Source organism: Phyllopteryx taeniolatus, chromosome 3 (genome assembly GCF_024500385.1).
Source record: "Phyllopteryx taeniolatus isolate TA_2022b chromosome 3, UOR_Ptae_1.2, whole genome shotgun sequence".
In the NCBI taxonomy this organism is placed as follows: domain Eukaryota; kingdom Metazoa; phylum Chordata; class Actinopteri; order Syngnathiformes; family Syngnathidae; genus Phyllopteryx; species Phyllopteryx taeniolatus.
In genome coordinates, this window is record NC_084504.1 from 27,748,048 (window position 1) to 27,764,501 (window position 16,454).

Below are 16,454 nucleotides of genomic sequence, written 5' to 3' on the forward strand. Positions count from 1 at the left end.
AGCATTTGTACACATCGGTTGAGACAAGAAGGCCAATCAAGATCAACTTTGATACAATATATATGAATTTCATCTTGGTATATCACATATTTAGTTTCAGAAGGAGTCATTTGTGTTTTATTGTAGCTGCTATTTTCCAGATCTTCAGTACAGCCACTGTTTTAAAAGACTAAATAAAGAAAGGTGTGCAGAGGTCATGACCGGAAACTGCCATGATTCAAGCTCTCCTAGTTGATTATACATTAAAAGACACTTCGGCCCTTGGAATGAAGACGCCAATTATTGCTGGGGAGCAAAGCTTTTAGTGTGTTTCATTGTTGTCCCCAGAGAAGATGAGGACCACACACAATGCAATGACACTTTTAAATTGACCTGAATACTGCGTGGAATATATTACACAGTCAAAAGTATTTATTGACAGTCAACATTTTAATCTGTACGCATACATTTCAAAACTCCCAACACAGAATTTAAGCATATCTACAGTCCACATAAACTGCACTCAGCCATACAAGTGCACACAATGCGCACACGGCGTGGTGACGCACACACAACATTCACCAAGGTGGATGAACAAGTCGTCCTAATGTGACAAATAGTGATGAACCTCAGGTTTGCCTTTAAGGCGCATTCGGGCTCATCTGTGGACTCATCATCATCAGCCAGTCAATGGTCTCCTCCAGGAAGCTCATTTTGTAGTGGGAAGCAATGTTCCGAAACACTGTGACCTGCTCTGAGAAGTTCTTGAAAGGGAGAGAGAACACAAATGAAAACTGAAAAAATGAAACAAACACATTGAAACGACACAATGGAGAACACACCTTAGCTGGGAAATGGAGTTGAAAGTCTCCGGCACATGTACAGTAGAGCGGCATGTTTGCTTGCTTCACTCCCTTACATTTGGTACACACCTAAACATAAAAAAAAAAAGAAGGGTTGGCTCACTTACCAAGTGAATCTTTGAGAACTGGCGGAAAATGTACACACAATCCGTGACAAGATGTGTGCAAAAGGATGTTAACCATTCATATTGATTTCAGGATTTTCCACCCGAAGCCTGGACTTGAACCGAACTCTGTACATTGCCACGCTTTTCTCTATGCAGCTGCTTTCAACTTACAAGGTCCTGCAATGTGTAACTCATCAGTTTCTTCTGCAGGGCCTCCACCAAAGCCATCTCAATAGACTCGGTCTCATACTGAGCTTGGCAGTTGGAGCAAAACCACTGTGGCAAGACGGCGCCATCCTGGCAATAAGGAAAGAAAAAAAACAAAAAAACAATCAGTCGATGCGATCAACAAGAAAACTCCAAAGTAGGACTAATAACAGAGCCTCCGCTGGCTTACATGTGCCACAGACGGGTCTTTGCAAAGGTCGAGGTCACGGCAGAAATTGCAGTTGTGGCATATAACTTCAGGCAGTATATAGGAGATGCATGGGTCGCGAAAACGGGCTTCTTCCGAGAACTCCCCCACGTCCACAAGCCGCAGAAGGTCCCGCTTAAGCTTGTTCACCTGGTTCACAATGTTGCTATCTAATGAGAGGACCTGACGGGGGGGGGGGGGGGGGGGATGGGGAAAATGAATCAGCTGATTTAACATTGAGGTTGCACTTCTTTCTGTTTGAATTTACCTGGCAGACATATTTGATGAACTCCAGAGCTGGGTTGTTCAGTGGCAAGTGTGAGCCTGGCAAGACCGGGAACATTTCCGAGGGCTCGGACACATTTCTGGTGCCAGTCACCTTCTTTTGGATTTTTTGTGTAATAGTAAAAATGTTCTGTGTTAGCTCGCTGGACACATACTCCTGGGAGAAAGAGATCATTCCTACGGAAGAGATTTCAAATATGTGAGATCTAAATACAAGTGTAAGGTGACTTCATACCATCCAGCATTTTTTTTCCCCAGTAGTCCAAAAGAGCAGTTTACCAGGAAGAGCGCTCAAGTTCCCGACTGCCTGCTGAGAAATCTGGCTGCAGCTACGTCGCTTGACTGGCGTTGCACCGGGTGTGTTGCGTCTCAGCTCTTCTTTCATGCTCTGGTAAACTGCTGCAATGTAAGCTGGGTAAAAAGTCAAAGGGATGACAAGTAGTGTACAAGATGATGCAAATATGTAGTAAGAAATATGTACTGTTACAACTGAGAACAGGTTCTAAAAGCCGACTCACTGGCCACAAAAGTAGGTAGACCTGAAGAAGAAATTGAGCATTTACAACGATAATACTTCTCAGTTGGAATTAGCAAGTTGCTAATATTTGCCCGTCTCATGCAGCTTCATTGGGTAACTAAAATATCGCAAACATTTCTAGTTGTAGACCGCTACAAACTAGAAGAAACACTACTGAATTAATGTCTCCGGCAATGTCAGTCAGTCAGTCAGTGAGATCGTGAGGCTTTTTACTACAATTAGTAGTATTTTTGATACACTATTGTATTGGATCTAATGGTGCAGATGTACTAAACATTGTGGCCGGTGAATATCTCAAATGCGACCCAGCGCCAATAGTCACCTTTTGTGTAATATTATGTAAAGTGAACCCCACTATTCCTCGGGGATATAAATGCGACCCGAGCCCTGCCGCAAATAGCGCAAATTTGCGAGCAACTGACGTTGGTGGCAAAAGCGCCATTTCCCATTAGACAAGGCCATAGCCTGACGAAACGAAGCTGCCTCACTACGTTGAACCGAGGCCAGTTCTACATCGTTTCTTGGCAACAAGATGCCACCAGATGGTGCCAAAGCAATATTTTTTAGATTTGACTTTGAATGACTTTGGCCGGAGCACCAAAACAGCAAAAAGGTGATGGTTTTTTTTTTTTACAGCAAATATTGGACGATAGGTTCCTCACCCCAAAAAGAAAAAAAATATCGATGAATAGGTGAAATTGTAAACTGCAAGTAAGCAAGGGTTCATTGTACTTTCATTCTGGACTCACCCGACACGATCATCAGGAAGTAGTTCTGGCAGGAGGCACTTTGGGGCAGATACTGCACGATATTCCAATTGCTCTCGATCAAGTCCTCCACGTCGTCCGTCCCCGCGTCGTCCTCATCTCCCCGAGCATTTGCTTCATCTTCCGCTTCATCGTCACTGCCGTCTTCATCTCCCTCTGTGTTTTTCTTTGCTTTGTCTCCTTCCTAAGAAACGCCAACCCAGAGCGCCAGTGAGCAACATGATAAACAGTAAATCGTAAATGATGGTAAAATGCGTGTTTGGACCACCTCGCCATACAGGATGCTGGAGGGAAGTTTGCCCTTCACGCCGCCATTGTTAGCCGGGTCCATCCACAGTAGAAACTCCCAACACCGGGAGAACGAGATGGACAAAGAATGGAATATTTCTCTGGAATGTATGCTACAAGACAGTCAGAAGATTATGGTTGGTTGCTATGCACGCACGTACATGCATATTTGATCTGATGAATACAATGAAATGCTGACCCGTTAAACAGGGAGTGTGTACGTGTTTGCGTTACTGCCATATGATGAATATTAACATTCCACATGGTTTAAACAAGCCAAACAGCAAACCTATTTGTGATGTATTCAACATATCCGATGGCATCATCTAGCCTCCGTTTTTTAGTGCACAAGATGATCCTGTTGAAGTTCCCGTACACCACAGTGGAGCCTAGACGCTTGAACTCTGCTATCAACCTGTCGGCAGGATGAGAATGATTAATTCGCCAGCGACACGACCAAAATGACAGCGTGGAGGCCAGCTTGTTAAAACAATTTCATACGTGTAAAAAAATGGCGGGCGCGCATCACTCACTGCAGAAAGACCTTCTTCATCATGTTGTGCAAGGTGCGGTGAAGAGCGGGGTCATAGAGGAGCGAGCTGGGAGAGTGCAGCCAGCGGTAGAAGTGCATCACCTGGTTGTCTGCATACACGTTGTGGTACTGGGTGATCTCTCGGACCCAGCCCACCACCATGCTCTTCAAGATCCTACTCTTGCGAAACATAAAGCGTGGATGCAGTGGGTACAAATAAAACAGGTGTGTACGTGTTAGAACTGTGTCCACACCTGAAGGTGTTGGAGCAGAGGGCAGTCTCGTCGTAGCTCGCTAGTGAGCTCGCTCCTTGGTTTCCTGACATCATGTCCTCCAAAGACGCCTGCTGGATCACATCGAAACTGACACCCAGACTGGCTCCTCCTTCCATGTCATTGACATGCTGCGACTGGAGGATGGTGTTCACAGCCAAGCTCTGCAGGTCCAGCTCCACACACACTGTAAAATGGAACCATTACAAATGAACATTCATGCCCCACAATCGGGCCGACCAGCATCCCTCATCAATTTTGACGAGCTTAGAACATTTCTGATCAAGGGTTGCCTAAATGCACAAGTTCCGTACGTCAGGAGATGTCCCGATTTATGTCCGGCAGACATTGTAGTCTTTTAATAATCCATGAATCGGCTGATTATTTTTGGGCTGAAATACTGGAGGACAATTGGAAGTTATTACTTAGTTATCACGAAACGATTAATCATGATCAAAATAGTTAGCTGTTATACATCGATCAATTGTTGCGCCTTTAAATGCCGCATTTCTAGAGCGAGGTCGATGTACTGTGTGTGTGTGTGCATTGAGGTACCTGTGGGGTAGCATCCTTGCGCATTAATCTCAACGGAGCCCCGCTCATCACTTTCCATTACCAGGCGGCTGTCGTCAAACTCTTTGCCCCCCAGATCTGGCCTCGCTGTGGGGGACAGCCATAGCAGGTGGTTGTGTTTTCGCAAATGTCTGGCAAGGAACAAGTCAGAACCAAAGATGGACACATCTCGGGGCAGGTTTCCCACAGGTAAGTGGAAATACCTGAAATGGAGAGCGATGGCAGACATGGTTTCCCCTTTTCATCATTCTCACACAGAAACAACATTATGGTGTACTTTCAAACACATCGAAGGGCATCCATCATCATTTTGAATTTTGAAAGTGTCATTCAATGAAAATCCACTGATTTTGTCCCAAAGCCCTATTTGTATTTTTGTAGAACAAATAGCTTGTTTAGTAACAATTGAGTGGCTTTCGTAGCTAATGTTAGCTGCTGTCAATCGAAGGACAGCTCCTACGTATGTAGGCTCCTAATGGTTTTTTTGCAATTGAATGCTAATATGACGCTCGGGCCGGATTAGCCCAGTTAGTCGACAGGTGACTTTTGCCTGCCAAGACGTACGTACGGATGTGGCATTTCCAGTTTGCAGGATACCTACCGAGCCATATCAAAAGCTTGTGACAGATAGCTGTCCAGGTTCAGATAGTGGCGGATCATGCGCCGGGCTCCGTGCCGCTGCCAGTCCAGCACGTTGTAATTGACTTCATCAATAACATGCGCCGGCACGACCGGGAATTCGTCCAGAACTGGCATCCCTGTAGCCAGTCGTCGCAACTCCCAGTTGGACTGCACTGCGATGAGGGTCGGACCCCGGCGCTCCTCCTAAAAAAATAACAAAGAGGCTTAAGCGCATTTGAAGACTACCAATAAAAGGTCATACCAGTGGATAATTAGTTCTTGTTCTTTTCTCTTGCCTTGTAGCTTAGAAGTGTGCGCTGCAGTGCACGGTAGATGGCCTTGACATCGTTTTCAGCCCGAACTTCAAAATTGTGTTTTTCTGGCGGCAGAAGGTCCTCTGTGGTTTTTTCCAACAGGGCAGCGCGCTCAGCGGTGTAAACGTTACTGAGGTTGGGCATCTGGTTGCTTCGCACCTGCAGAGGAGAGGAAAGACAAAACTCGCAGGACCTGGTGGAATGCACTCTTTCAAAACAAGAAGCGGGCCAGTCGTATTCAAGCCATCATGCATGAACTTTACAGCACTTTCGCATCATAAGTGAAGTGTTGTTCTTACAGTGTCCAGAACAAAGATGTTGGCTTTGCGCTGAGAAGGGATAAAAAGGCCAAACAGGGCCTTGTGGCCCTGACTGTGATGGTAAAGGTACATGTGGCGAACACTCCCTGGAAGACAAACAAACATGACGTGTGAGACCCCAAAAAAAAAAAAAAAAAAAAAAAAATTCAATTCAATTCGATGACACGAAATGGCGATGCTCATACCTGGCTCCAAATAGCTGAACTGGGCCAGGGACCTCATGTCCAGATGCTCCAGATCAAAAGTGTCTGCCTCCCTGCCGGCCAGATCCCTCCCAACACGCTTATTGACCGTACACACAGATCCGAGCTGCACTAGTGCACGAAACAGTAGCGGTACCTAAAGAAATGGATGCTTTTATCAGGTAAAATTGATTTCAAACTGCTCAGATTAGACAAACCTGCCCACCAGAATAAGATACAGAGGTGTAGCAAAAATTCCACTACTGCTCACTTTTGACTGACAAAGTAAGAGAGGTTCTAATTTAACCACAGTGTGCGGTTAAAGATGGCAGTGGTGTTGAACTGCACTCGAGCAAGGCACCAGGACGCGAGCTGAAGAGGCGCAGCACTGTTGGTGCGCTCTTTGTTTTTGTTTTTTTGGAATGTCTGTGATTTGGTTCTCTATGTGGTGCGCAACAAAAGACACAGCAGCGTGTAAAATAAAATTTCCCCTTGAGCAATTACAATCAGTACACGGGAAAAAAAAATCAAACCGCTTATGATGGACTACACAACCCAAAATAATCATCATATTGTGAAATGAATGGCAGTGGCAATCTGAACTTTACTATCTTTGCAAAATGTTGAATACAACTGTTGCAGCGCCGAAGCGTTCTTTGCACGGTACCTGTGTTTCATAGACCCCTTCGATGTCGGGAGCCGAGAGGTCAGCGTTGATCTCGTTGATGTGCTCCTGGTACATGTCCTCAGGCACACGGTACTCATAAAGGTAGTACACCGCGTTGGAGCGAGGGAGCACGCGATTGACCTCGTGAGACACCAACAAATTGCTTCAAATAAAACCCATTCAGTGAAAATACCAAACGCGCTCACTGCTGCTTACCTTTTTGTATGTTGGTCCCTCATCTTGCTTTGGGACTTTTTGGTTGACATAAAAGATGCGAGGGATGTTGAGCTTCATGCAGTGGAGGTCATTTCCAATCACAGCCCATAACTTGAACAGTCCAGGGTGGCTCGTTTCTGCAATCTGCACGTATCAGATACGGCACTTCAAGTCAAACACGCGTCTACTTCTCAACGGGCTGCATTCCATAAGAAACGAGGGTTGGTGAAGTAACCGATGCCCACCTGCACTATTTGCCAGGGCATGTCCAGGATGCTGCGAGCAGTTTTGCGGAGGAAAGTTCCCAGGCCTGTGGTGGGGCCATCCCTGACCACGCCTCCGCCTACAGGCTGAGCTTCCCCGTCCAACAGTCTCCTCCTCTTCTTTCTCTCCTTCCTCTGCCTCATCTGCAGCTCCCACTTTTTCTTGTGGTAACGCAACCACGCAAGACGCTCCTCCTGCACGGAGACGTAGGTTTTAAAAGGAGACCTACTAGATAACACAAAATAAAATCGGTAGGTAGGCAGAGCAAGAAGCCGTCATATCAACAAGATTCATTTGAATCTCATTTCAATTGAACATCTAGCCAGTCACCGACCTTCGTCTCGCCCGTTGCCGGCGGCGGTCCCAAGACCTCTCTCCACGACTGGGTGAGCTCCAGATCCTGAGACTCGACCTGGCTGTCCTCCCCCTGAGAAGCTCTCTGCCTCTTGGTACTGATGGGGATGGCCGGCTGCAGACGCCGAGCCGGCAGCCCAAAGTCCTCCATATCGGGAACCGGAGCCACCTGCACGAGAACCGCAAGTAGTCCACGTTTAAAGAGTGGACTTGAAACGATACAATACAGGCTGTAGATTCGGGATCATGAAAACCTTAATGACGAAATGACTTGAACCCAAAAACGGCTGAGATTGTTCTACAATTCACGATCCTGTTAAAGCGCACTCACTACAATTGGAGGGAATTGAACATTTCTACTCGGGGCAGGTATGGAAGGACATTTCCTTGACTGAATCGGGAGAAAATGACTGATTCGTGAATCGACCTAATCGATGATTTCTTGGCCAACTTGACCGTTTTGCTTTGAGGTCACCCACCCGTCTCTTGCCCTCGCTGGTGAACAGCTCGCTGATTTTCTTTTGCTTGTAGATATCGTTTTTCTCCAGAAGTTTCTTGTGAAGCCAGTCGGGATGCCGAACTCGGGGAACTGGATTCTTCACCTGAACATCAAAAGCAGTTCAAACTACAGAACTGGTGACCGTGACATCATATTCGAGGAGGAGACAGCAACGTTTTCTAGAAATGCAAACTCGTCCTCGATGCATTTTCTACTGCGCCTATCTCCGTTGACTCTGGGCGAGAGGCGGGCGTTCAGACCTCCAGGCCATTTAGAGTCTCCAATTAAACTACCATGCATGTTTTTACTACTACAAAACCAAAAAACAAAAAGGTATTGTTAAATGGCTGGCTTTCTGACTGACCGTGCTCATTATCTACCAGATCAACGACTTGACAAACACTGAACCCGCGCATTGCTAGTATTTTTCTATTACCTGTTGAAGAGCTGCAGGGATGGTGATAATTTTCTGGATTGCACTCCCTAGCCTCTCTATGTAGTAACTCCAATCAAGGATCTTTGACGAGAAAAGACAAGACAATGTGATGCCACTTGGCCCAGGAAACCTGTACGTTTGGAAGCGCTTTCATTTCAAATCCTTACCAAGCGGATGTCAAAGTCCCGCAGGCTGGGCATCTTCAGCCATTTGCGCAGGAAATGTTTGCTCACGCTCGGCTCGGCTTGGAAGATGGCTAAAGGAATGGCTCTGACAAGGGGAGACACGAATGAGCCGGGGAACTCTTGCGGCCCGTCGCGATAAACACAGTGGCTGCGGATGAGGAGCCGCACCTCTCTGTGACAGGAGATCCTTCCGGCTTTCGTGAGATAACGTAACGACAGCTCAGACCGGCATCTTTCACCATTTGGTCTCCCAGGAACTCTGCCAGTCTCTTTGCTGTGCTAATGGAAGTGGACTTTTGCTCTCCGTAGTCCTCCAACTTTTTAGACATGGAGCGATTCTCTGATATGAGGTCAAAAAGCTCAGCGTCCGGCATGTTGGCCGCCTGGAGGAACAATGAAATACACCATCGAGTTTTTGGGTACACTGAAACCATACCCGCCGCCTTAACAGCGTGACAAGTTGACTGACGGGCCGCTCGAACATAGCGTGGAGCTGCCGTTACCTTGCTGTACAGCACATCCAGCCAATAGTCCGCCACTTTGGCGACAGAGGCATAGACCTCCTCGAGGGTGGTTCCTTTGAGGAAAGCCTCAAACACGGAAGACTGGAAGATCTTAATGAGCTGCAGCTCCCCTCTTCTCTTCACTTCAAAACCCTTCAGCTCAGCCAGAGAGCCATCCTCATTGAATACGGCGTACCTATTACGAAAGGCCAACTTGAACCGAGAGACCGCGACAAGGAGATTACGCAACGGACATACCGAAAATCGACACTCGCCGGTCACGACGTCAAACACGGGAGCAAAACTTCCACCTTTACAAAAGGTAATGGTGCTCAGAGAGGTCTTCCATTAACAATGCATTGATTTGTACGTTGTCATTTGCAGTGCAGTGGTGTAGACGAACTTCATAGTGAAAGCTGTTTTGAATATTTTGGAGGAACGACCACATTAAACATGGTACTTTTGTTGCTCTCCAATCACCAACTATCTTCGGGGGCAATGTTGAATTAGAAATGGATGCATAACTCCTTTTGCCCCAGCATGCACAACGCATGGGCTTCTTAATTGGGGCACTATTGACATTTTGTTCCTGTCTAATAACCGCTTCCGTGGGTGGCAATATAAATGGCTGCGCAGCTTTTGCTCCGGAATGCTCCGTAGTGTAACTGACAACGGGCGTCGGTCGATTGGGGCACGATTGAGAGGAAAAACGAGTATTTGGCCCTACCTTTTCTTTAACTTCTTCCCTTCTTCTTTGGAGGCGGGCAGAATCATGGCTAGGTACGGCCCGTCCACTTCGAAGAAGATGCTGTTCTCCGCCCTGACACTGTACGTGAGCGACGCCGGGTCGGCCAGCTCGTGATACTGGTCGTTGGTGAAGCCCTCCTTCACCAGGATGTTCAGCATGGCGCCGGGGTAGGAGATGGTCACCTTGAGCTTCTTCTCGTTACTAGTCTTCACTACAAAGTTCTCCGGGAAAGTGTTGGGGAGGACGCACCAGATACCGTCAGTATCCAACTCGAGCGGCCTCCTAAGTCAGCGGAAAGACCACGAGAAACAGATTTTGCCGGTGGCGATCTACCGCGCTGGTGCACATCGATTGCTTGTGTTGCTCACCCTATTTGTTCGATGAGTTCTCTTGCCTGAGTGATGATATCGGCGCCAGTGTAGCACACAATCCCGGCCATCTCCATCGAGTACCAGCGAGCCCTAGTGGACGCGCAGCGCTGCGGTTGAGCGACACAGACTTGTACGCGGGGCCGTTTTCAAGTAACGGAGCAATTTGGAAGACGATTTCCATTGGAGAAAATAGAGCCAACGCGTACCCTTTTCTCATGACGTAGCCGTAAAAGGAGTTTAGGATGCACTTGTGAGCCAGCTGAAGAGACTCGTACAGGATCTCCATGTTCTTGCAGCGCTTGACTTCGGCAGCGTCTCCGCTTTCCTGAGCTGCCGACAGTTTTTTCTTCCACACCTTGAGGAACGTGACGTAAAAGAAGCGGCGGAATAATGCACATTTGGGAGCGACAAGTGGCCCGAGCCTCAGACATCATTCACGGTTTCCTTTGCAGTGTTGCAAAGGCGTGTACCTTGTGGAGGCCTTTGAACTCGTATCGCCGATCCCTGAAAGCTCGAACGGTATCCACGTAGAAGGAGTGTTCTCTCTGACAGATGGTGGTGACTCGCTCCTCCAGCTTGGTGACGTGCGTCTTCTTATAGGCTTTCTTGCAGTAGTCTGACCCAAAGAAAAGACGAGTCAGCACTGCCTTTGACATAGACGCCCGCAAAAGAAAAGGCTTTTTAAAAACGGGACACCTGCAAGACGTTTTTTCTCATGCTTAGCCTGTTCCTCCCGGTTGAGCGTGTGGAAGGCCCGAGGCGGACCATTGGGGAAGAACGGGGGGAACTTCTCGGACTCCAGTTGCTGCTGGATGCGGTGGAACTCACTACGGCCGGCGGGCACTGTGGAAGAGGGTGTGACACGTTCTTTGAGTCCTCTCCATTTGCTTGCAGACGAAGCACAAGACATGCGACGCAAACTGACTGATTTGGCCTCTCCAGTGCCAAGCCATTCTCCTTTGACAGGTGGCGCCCGGTCTATTGAAGTCACAGGCAGCACAAGTGGCTTCGTCTACCATTGCGGACGGCTGGAGGGGAGTAATAGAGAAAATGGCTCGGAGATGACATTGAGCTCTCCTTTCGTCCTTATATTATAAATTGCTCTTTTTGTTTTACCTGTAGACGATTGGTGAGGATGATGTTGGGGTACATGGCTCCAACATCAAGATGGTATATGAGGGGACACTCAATCCTGTTTGGAACCTCTTTCAGGGAAGTCAGCTTTTTTTTGATGTCGTCACAGACCTGGTCAAATAAAAAACAAAAAAAATGAAATAGCGTCCTCTATTTCAAACTGGGAAAGTAGAATAGGGAATAGGGATTGGGACAGAAATGTGTATACTTCATTAAAGTTGGTGACTTGCTCAAGGGGGATTTTCTCCTCTTCCTCAATGGCATGCCGCATCGTTTGCTCGACTCTCTGGCATAGGAAGTCAAAAGCAGCTGGATTCTGTTAACAGACCAATCGCCATTCAAAATGGTCACAGAGCGATATGAACCGATTTTTTTTCCAACCGCTAGTTGGTGTGCTGCGGGAAATTATTCGATTTCCCAAAATTCCAGCCGCGTACAGTGACAGGAAGAAGCATGAAATGAAATGAGATGAGATGAGATGAGATGGCAGAAGGTACAATTCACGTGCGTACCTGCAGCCACTCAAACAACAGAATCGTTCATGAAACGGCTACAGTGACTTTGTGAGATCATCATTATTTCATGATATACGGTATGTTTTGGGACATATTTGTTTGGTGGTGTTTTCCTAATAGTGCCTTGGCTACACTGACAGTAGGTAACTAAAACTTGGGAGCGCCCAGGCGGATACACTAGTACCATTTTGAAACGGCACGGAATGTCACTTCGAAACACTCCGGACTCCAGCGCCTCCACGTGCCCGCCCACGTAAGTCTCGGAGTCCAAGACGTGGCCGTCGTCCGTCAGCTTGTTGAAGACTTGCTCCTGCTTGTTGGGGAAGACGACGTTGGCGTGGAAGGCCTGCACCATGAGCAGAGCTTCACATAGAGTCCCCGAGCCTTTACGCAGCACCTGCATGGAGAGGAACGCGGGAGCAGTGTTTAACAGTCACTTGTCACGTTCATAAACAAACACAACAAACCTCATCGGGCTCCATAGGGATGATGGTGCACAGAGCAAAGATGAAGGGGTGAACATATTTCATGTAGAGGTAGTATGTGGCCACAGCATCCGACACGGAGTAGGTGGCTAATGTCTGACAAAAAAAGGGAAAAGAAAAAAAGTTGACAGAATGCATCCCATTTGTTTTTTTTTAAATACTATAAAAAAAAATTACAAAAAAAAAAAAAACCCCCATCGAAATCATACCTGCGGTTCCTCGGTCGCCATGCGGCACATCTCCTCCGGGTCCAGCTCCACGGGGTCATAGCCCAGTTTAGCCTTGGCTGCGGCTTTCAGGTTATGGCTTCCCACCGGCAGGTAGCTGTCTCTCTTAACCCACCTAGCGCACAAGAGGAAAAAGTATTCGAAACCAACCCTTGCTACACCTAAATTCCAATATATTAGACTATTATTATACAAATATATTGCCAACACCATCCCAGAAATGATACATCTTTATGCCACAAATGCATTTTATCGGTGACATCTAAGCAATTCAATACATGATTTCACCACCCCGTTAAAATATATGAAATATGCTAAATAAGCATGAATTGAATCCAAAATAGAAGGTGCTGGGAACACATTCCAATTATATTGTGACATCTTCATGAAATGTCAAAACAATTACAGACTTTGAACTCATTTATATTCAGTCTTGCGATAAAGATGCCAATTGGGGGAAAAAAAGACAACAACATTTTCTTTTCTCCCAATCATATTTAAAACACTTTCACACTAAAAAGGTCCCTCAAATTGTATCCACTTCAGAATGTGGTTTATGAAAAACTTTTCGAGCTCATATGACGTGGATCAGAGTCAAACCTAAAACTGTCCATGTGGATGGCCTGACTGGACTTGTACTCTCCTTGGCTGTCCTTCTGGAAACCGATCTCCCTGTGCACGCTCAGTCCGTGCACGGAAGCCCGTGCCTCAACAAAAGGCCTGCAGAATTGCAGCAAAGTCAAAAACACACATTTGTGCCAGACGACTAAATACCCAGGAAACAAAAAAAGCTCACCAATCGAAAAAGTCTCCGTTATAGGTGACAAAGATGTTGGGCTTCGTCTCTTGAATGTGACCAAAGAACCTCTGAATGAGTGCCACCTGATGTCATGAAATAGGCTTGTTTAGAACGCTGCTAAATAAAGTGGAATTGTTCCGTTTCTACCGACCTCATCATCCTCATTGAAAACAGCGAAAGGACCTTCATATTCAGGTTTGGGTGTGAACTCAAAGTCTTCGATGTTCTCAGAGACAATCTCTCGGTTTGTGATTAGAAACCCCTAGAGGGAGAAAACCAAAAGCAAGTTACAATGTCGCGAGCACCTCATAAGCACGAGACAAAAAGGCCACACAGAAAACCCACCTGTCCATCGATCATGTACGAGATCATCATTATCTGATCGGTCTCTGCATCGGGGAATTTCAGTGGAAGTTTGGTGGTCTCGATGTCAAAGGCCAAAACAACAGGGTCCTAAAAAGAAAACAAAAAGAAGACGACAAATGATTTACGGGACATTGACGCAAAAGACAAGAGATGGTAAAACTCTGGTAAAAGAAAATCGTCCTACGGGTCGTTCGACAAGATCATCCCTGCGGACGATCTCTGGTGGGTGAGCACCGCTTCTGTATCGAACATTGTACCAGTGAGCCTGAGAAATTGGAGAAGAAAAAAAAATAATAATAAAATATGAGGAAAACAACAGGTACAGTCCACCTTATCTATATTTTCCGCACTAGCGGTCATTTGCATTCACCACGTGGATCTTTAGGTCAATGGACACGCGCACGTGGTAGGGCACGTCATACTCCCGCATGTCCACGATGTTGTCGAGTTGGTCGGAAATACTCTTGGACAGCCCATCTTCCTGTGCCGAACTCACGTTCCCGCCCGACAGAGCGCTGCAAAGACAGCGGACGTCAAGCCCGAGGCGGCGGGCGGCGTGGCTCGCATTGCGGCGACTGCTGTTCGGTGCGGAGATGAACGACAAAAAAATGAGCCAATTCCCAGCGTACCTCGATAACATTGACGTGTAGACATCATTCGACTGCTCTCTTTCTCTGTTTTTGCGCACTGCCGGCGAAATCTCCCGCTTGACCTTGATGAGGTCGTCCACGGTGTTGAACGACAGCTTAATGTAGCCTCGTTTCAGTCCAACCAGGTGGTTGGGCTGGATGGCAAAACAGAAGGATGGATGCTTTCAAGTTATTTGGCACGGCGAAGGTCAAGCAGTCACCATAACTTTTAGACACCAAAAATCACTCTCACCAGATCCAGATCCTCTTTCGGGAGAATTTCAAGTTTGGACACTTTTCCTTGGAACTTTCTTGACAAATATGAGATAACTTCTCTTTCACAGTTCTGCAACAAATGCACGCATGTACTGCTGAGTGCTTCTACAAGTTTGGCATTGGACAAGGAGCCACAATTGATGCTCAGATTTACCTTTTTTGTGGAAATATAAAAATAAGGCTTGAAGGGGAGTGCAACCTATAGACAAAAGAAATATTGGAAGACGTAAGGGTTCATAGTCCTAATTCCAGGCTGAGACATTAAGCCTTCTTAAGAGGCCAAACTGTGGTGCTATGTCAGAAACGATACAAGTCATGTATAGTCACGATATAATACGAGAAGGTTCAATGATTATTTCACATGTTGCATCTTTCGACTGTATTGAGAAATCCAACAACGCGCCTTAAACCTCCTTCCATCCTCCTGGAGAAAATAATAGTCCACCACACTGATCATCCTTTTGTCTTCATCCAGGATCTCAGCCTGGAAGTACAAAGAGCTCCACATTTATATTTTGCAACGACAACAAAGGCGAGCACGGCGAGTGAGTGTCGACCGACAGGATGCATGTTGATCAGCCAGCCAGTTTTTTCGCCGGGTTCTTTCATTCTCTCGAAGCCGAAGCGGGCGTCCATCTCATCCGTGAACTGGCTGCGCTCCAGCCTCTTGAGGGCCGACATCGAGGAGCCATCGTCCCTGGTTGAAATAAATTGCTCTCCATCATGCACCCATGCAATGCCACGCACGTAAGCGCGAGCTTGTCCTCCATGTTGATAACGGATGCGGGACTACTTACTGGTTCTCCTGGTCTCCACTTTTATCCCGGTCCGATTTGAATCTTCCGCTATTTTGCAACACCATTTGGTGGGCTGGCTGGCTGGCTGGCTGACCACAGACGAGTAAAAGCAGTTACCAGCTCCGAGTTGGTGTTAATTCCGGGGCAAAACGCGGAGCTATTTGAAACTTGCGTCGTCGTTGCTCCGATGACAGGGACACGCCTTGTGTTTTCTTACTTTGGCGCGTTCCCCCAGTTCCCGCGAGATCGGCGCCGCGAAGATCGTTGATTTTGAACACAGTCACTTCTGCAGCCCATTTATACACGGGCTCAAAATGTCACTTCCACTTTCGAATCAACTTTTTTATTGATTTGTTTGTTTTATTTTTTGACATGAATTGTTTGGGGCAGCTTATAGTCACAACAAAAGCGCATTATTTAAAAGGTTACCATCTTTGGATTTAATAAACTCCAACCAAAAAGTATGTCATCATAAACAGTTAGATCAGCTTTTGTGTTCGAGGTTTGGGCCACTTGATGATTAAAACGGACGGATGGGCCAGCTCATTCGAAGAAGTTAAAATATGTGTGTAAAACATGTGAAATAGTTTATCGTAATGATAAAATACAAATTCATTCTCATTTTATGTGATTTTTTTTCCCCACTATACAATAAATGTAATTACAATGAATTCACCAATTATTCGAACAAATAAAATATGGAAATGTTTATTTTTATTTTAAGAATATTTGTATTTGATTATTTACAACACGCCCATTAACCAATTACATAAGTGAAACATAAAAGTATATTTAAAATTGTTTATTGAAATACTATTTTTTATTTTGTTCCTTACAATAAATGTATTGTATAAGATAAATGACTACAACATAAACAAATAAATATATTTTTAATGAATCGATTTTAGGGGGGGAGGAAGGCTACAT

The 16,454-nt window shown here is 46.2% G+C and overlaps 1 protein-coding gene across 2 annotated transcripts; it reads right to left on the bottom strand.

Annotated features, from left to right (window-relative positions):
- Positions 1-406: 406 nt before the first annotated feature.
- On the bottom strand, positions 407-16,234 carry pole (polymerase (DNA directed), epsilon). Of its 2 annotated transcripts, XM_061768189.1 has the most exons (48): positions 15,528-16,234; positions 15,292-15,427; positions 15,134-15,214; positions 14,885-14,929; positions 14,708-14,800; positions 14,455-14,609; positions 14,196-14,340; positions 14,010-14,090; positions 13,805-13,912; positions 13,611-13,721; positions 13,457-13,542; positions 13,261-13,380; positions 12,643-12,775; positions 12,416-12,529; positions 12,133-12,345; positions 11,642-11,749; positions 11,416-11,544; positions 11,225-11,327; positions 10,996-11,142; positions 10,770-10,915; positions 10,506-10,654; positions 10,297-10,389; positions 9,908-10,210; positions 9,181-9,376; positions 8,846-9,060; positions 8,660-8,762; positions 8,493-8,573; positions 8,037-8,159; positions 7,538-7,726; positions 7,185-7,397; positions 6,940-7,083; positions 6,724-6,864; positions 6,060-6,213; positions 5,854-5,960; positions 5,537-5,713; positions 5,221-5,444; positions 4,602-4,822; positions 4,029-4,233; positions 3,776-3,949; positions 3,532-3,657; positions 3,223-3,355; positions 2,937-3,138; positions 1,929-2,060; positions 1,633-1,826; positions 1,347-1,547; positions 1,121-1,246; positions 822-911; positions 407-743 (listed from the first exon to the last, which is right to left on the bottom strand). In XM_061768189.1, the coding sequence occupies exons 1-48, from the start codon at positions 15,590-15,592 to the stop codon at positions 621-623; spliced, it is 6,858 nt and encodes a 2,285-aa protein (XP_061624173.1). In that variant the 5' UTR covers positions 15,593-16,234; the 3' UTR covers positions 407-620. The 2 variants fall into 2 exon arrangements, with proteins under 2 accessions (XP_061624173.1, XP_061624174.1); XM_061768190.1 differs by lacking the exons at positions 8,037-8,159; positions 8,493-8,573; positions 8,660-8,762; positions 8,846-9,060; positions 9,181-9,376 and having other exon boundaries at positions 7,185-7,428.
- Between the last annotated feature and the right edge of the window lie 220 nt (positions 16,235-16,454).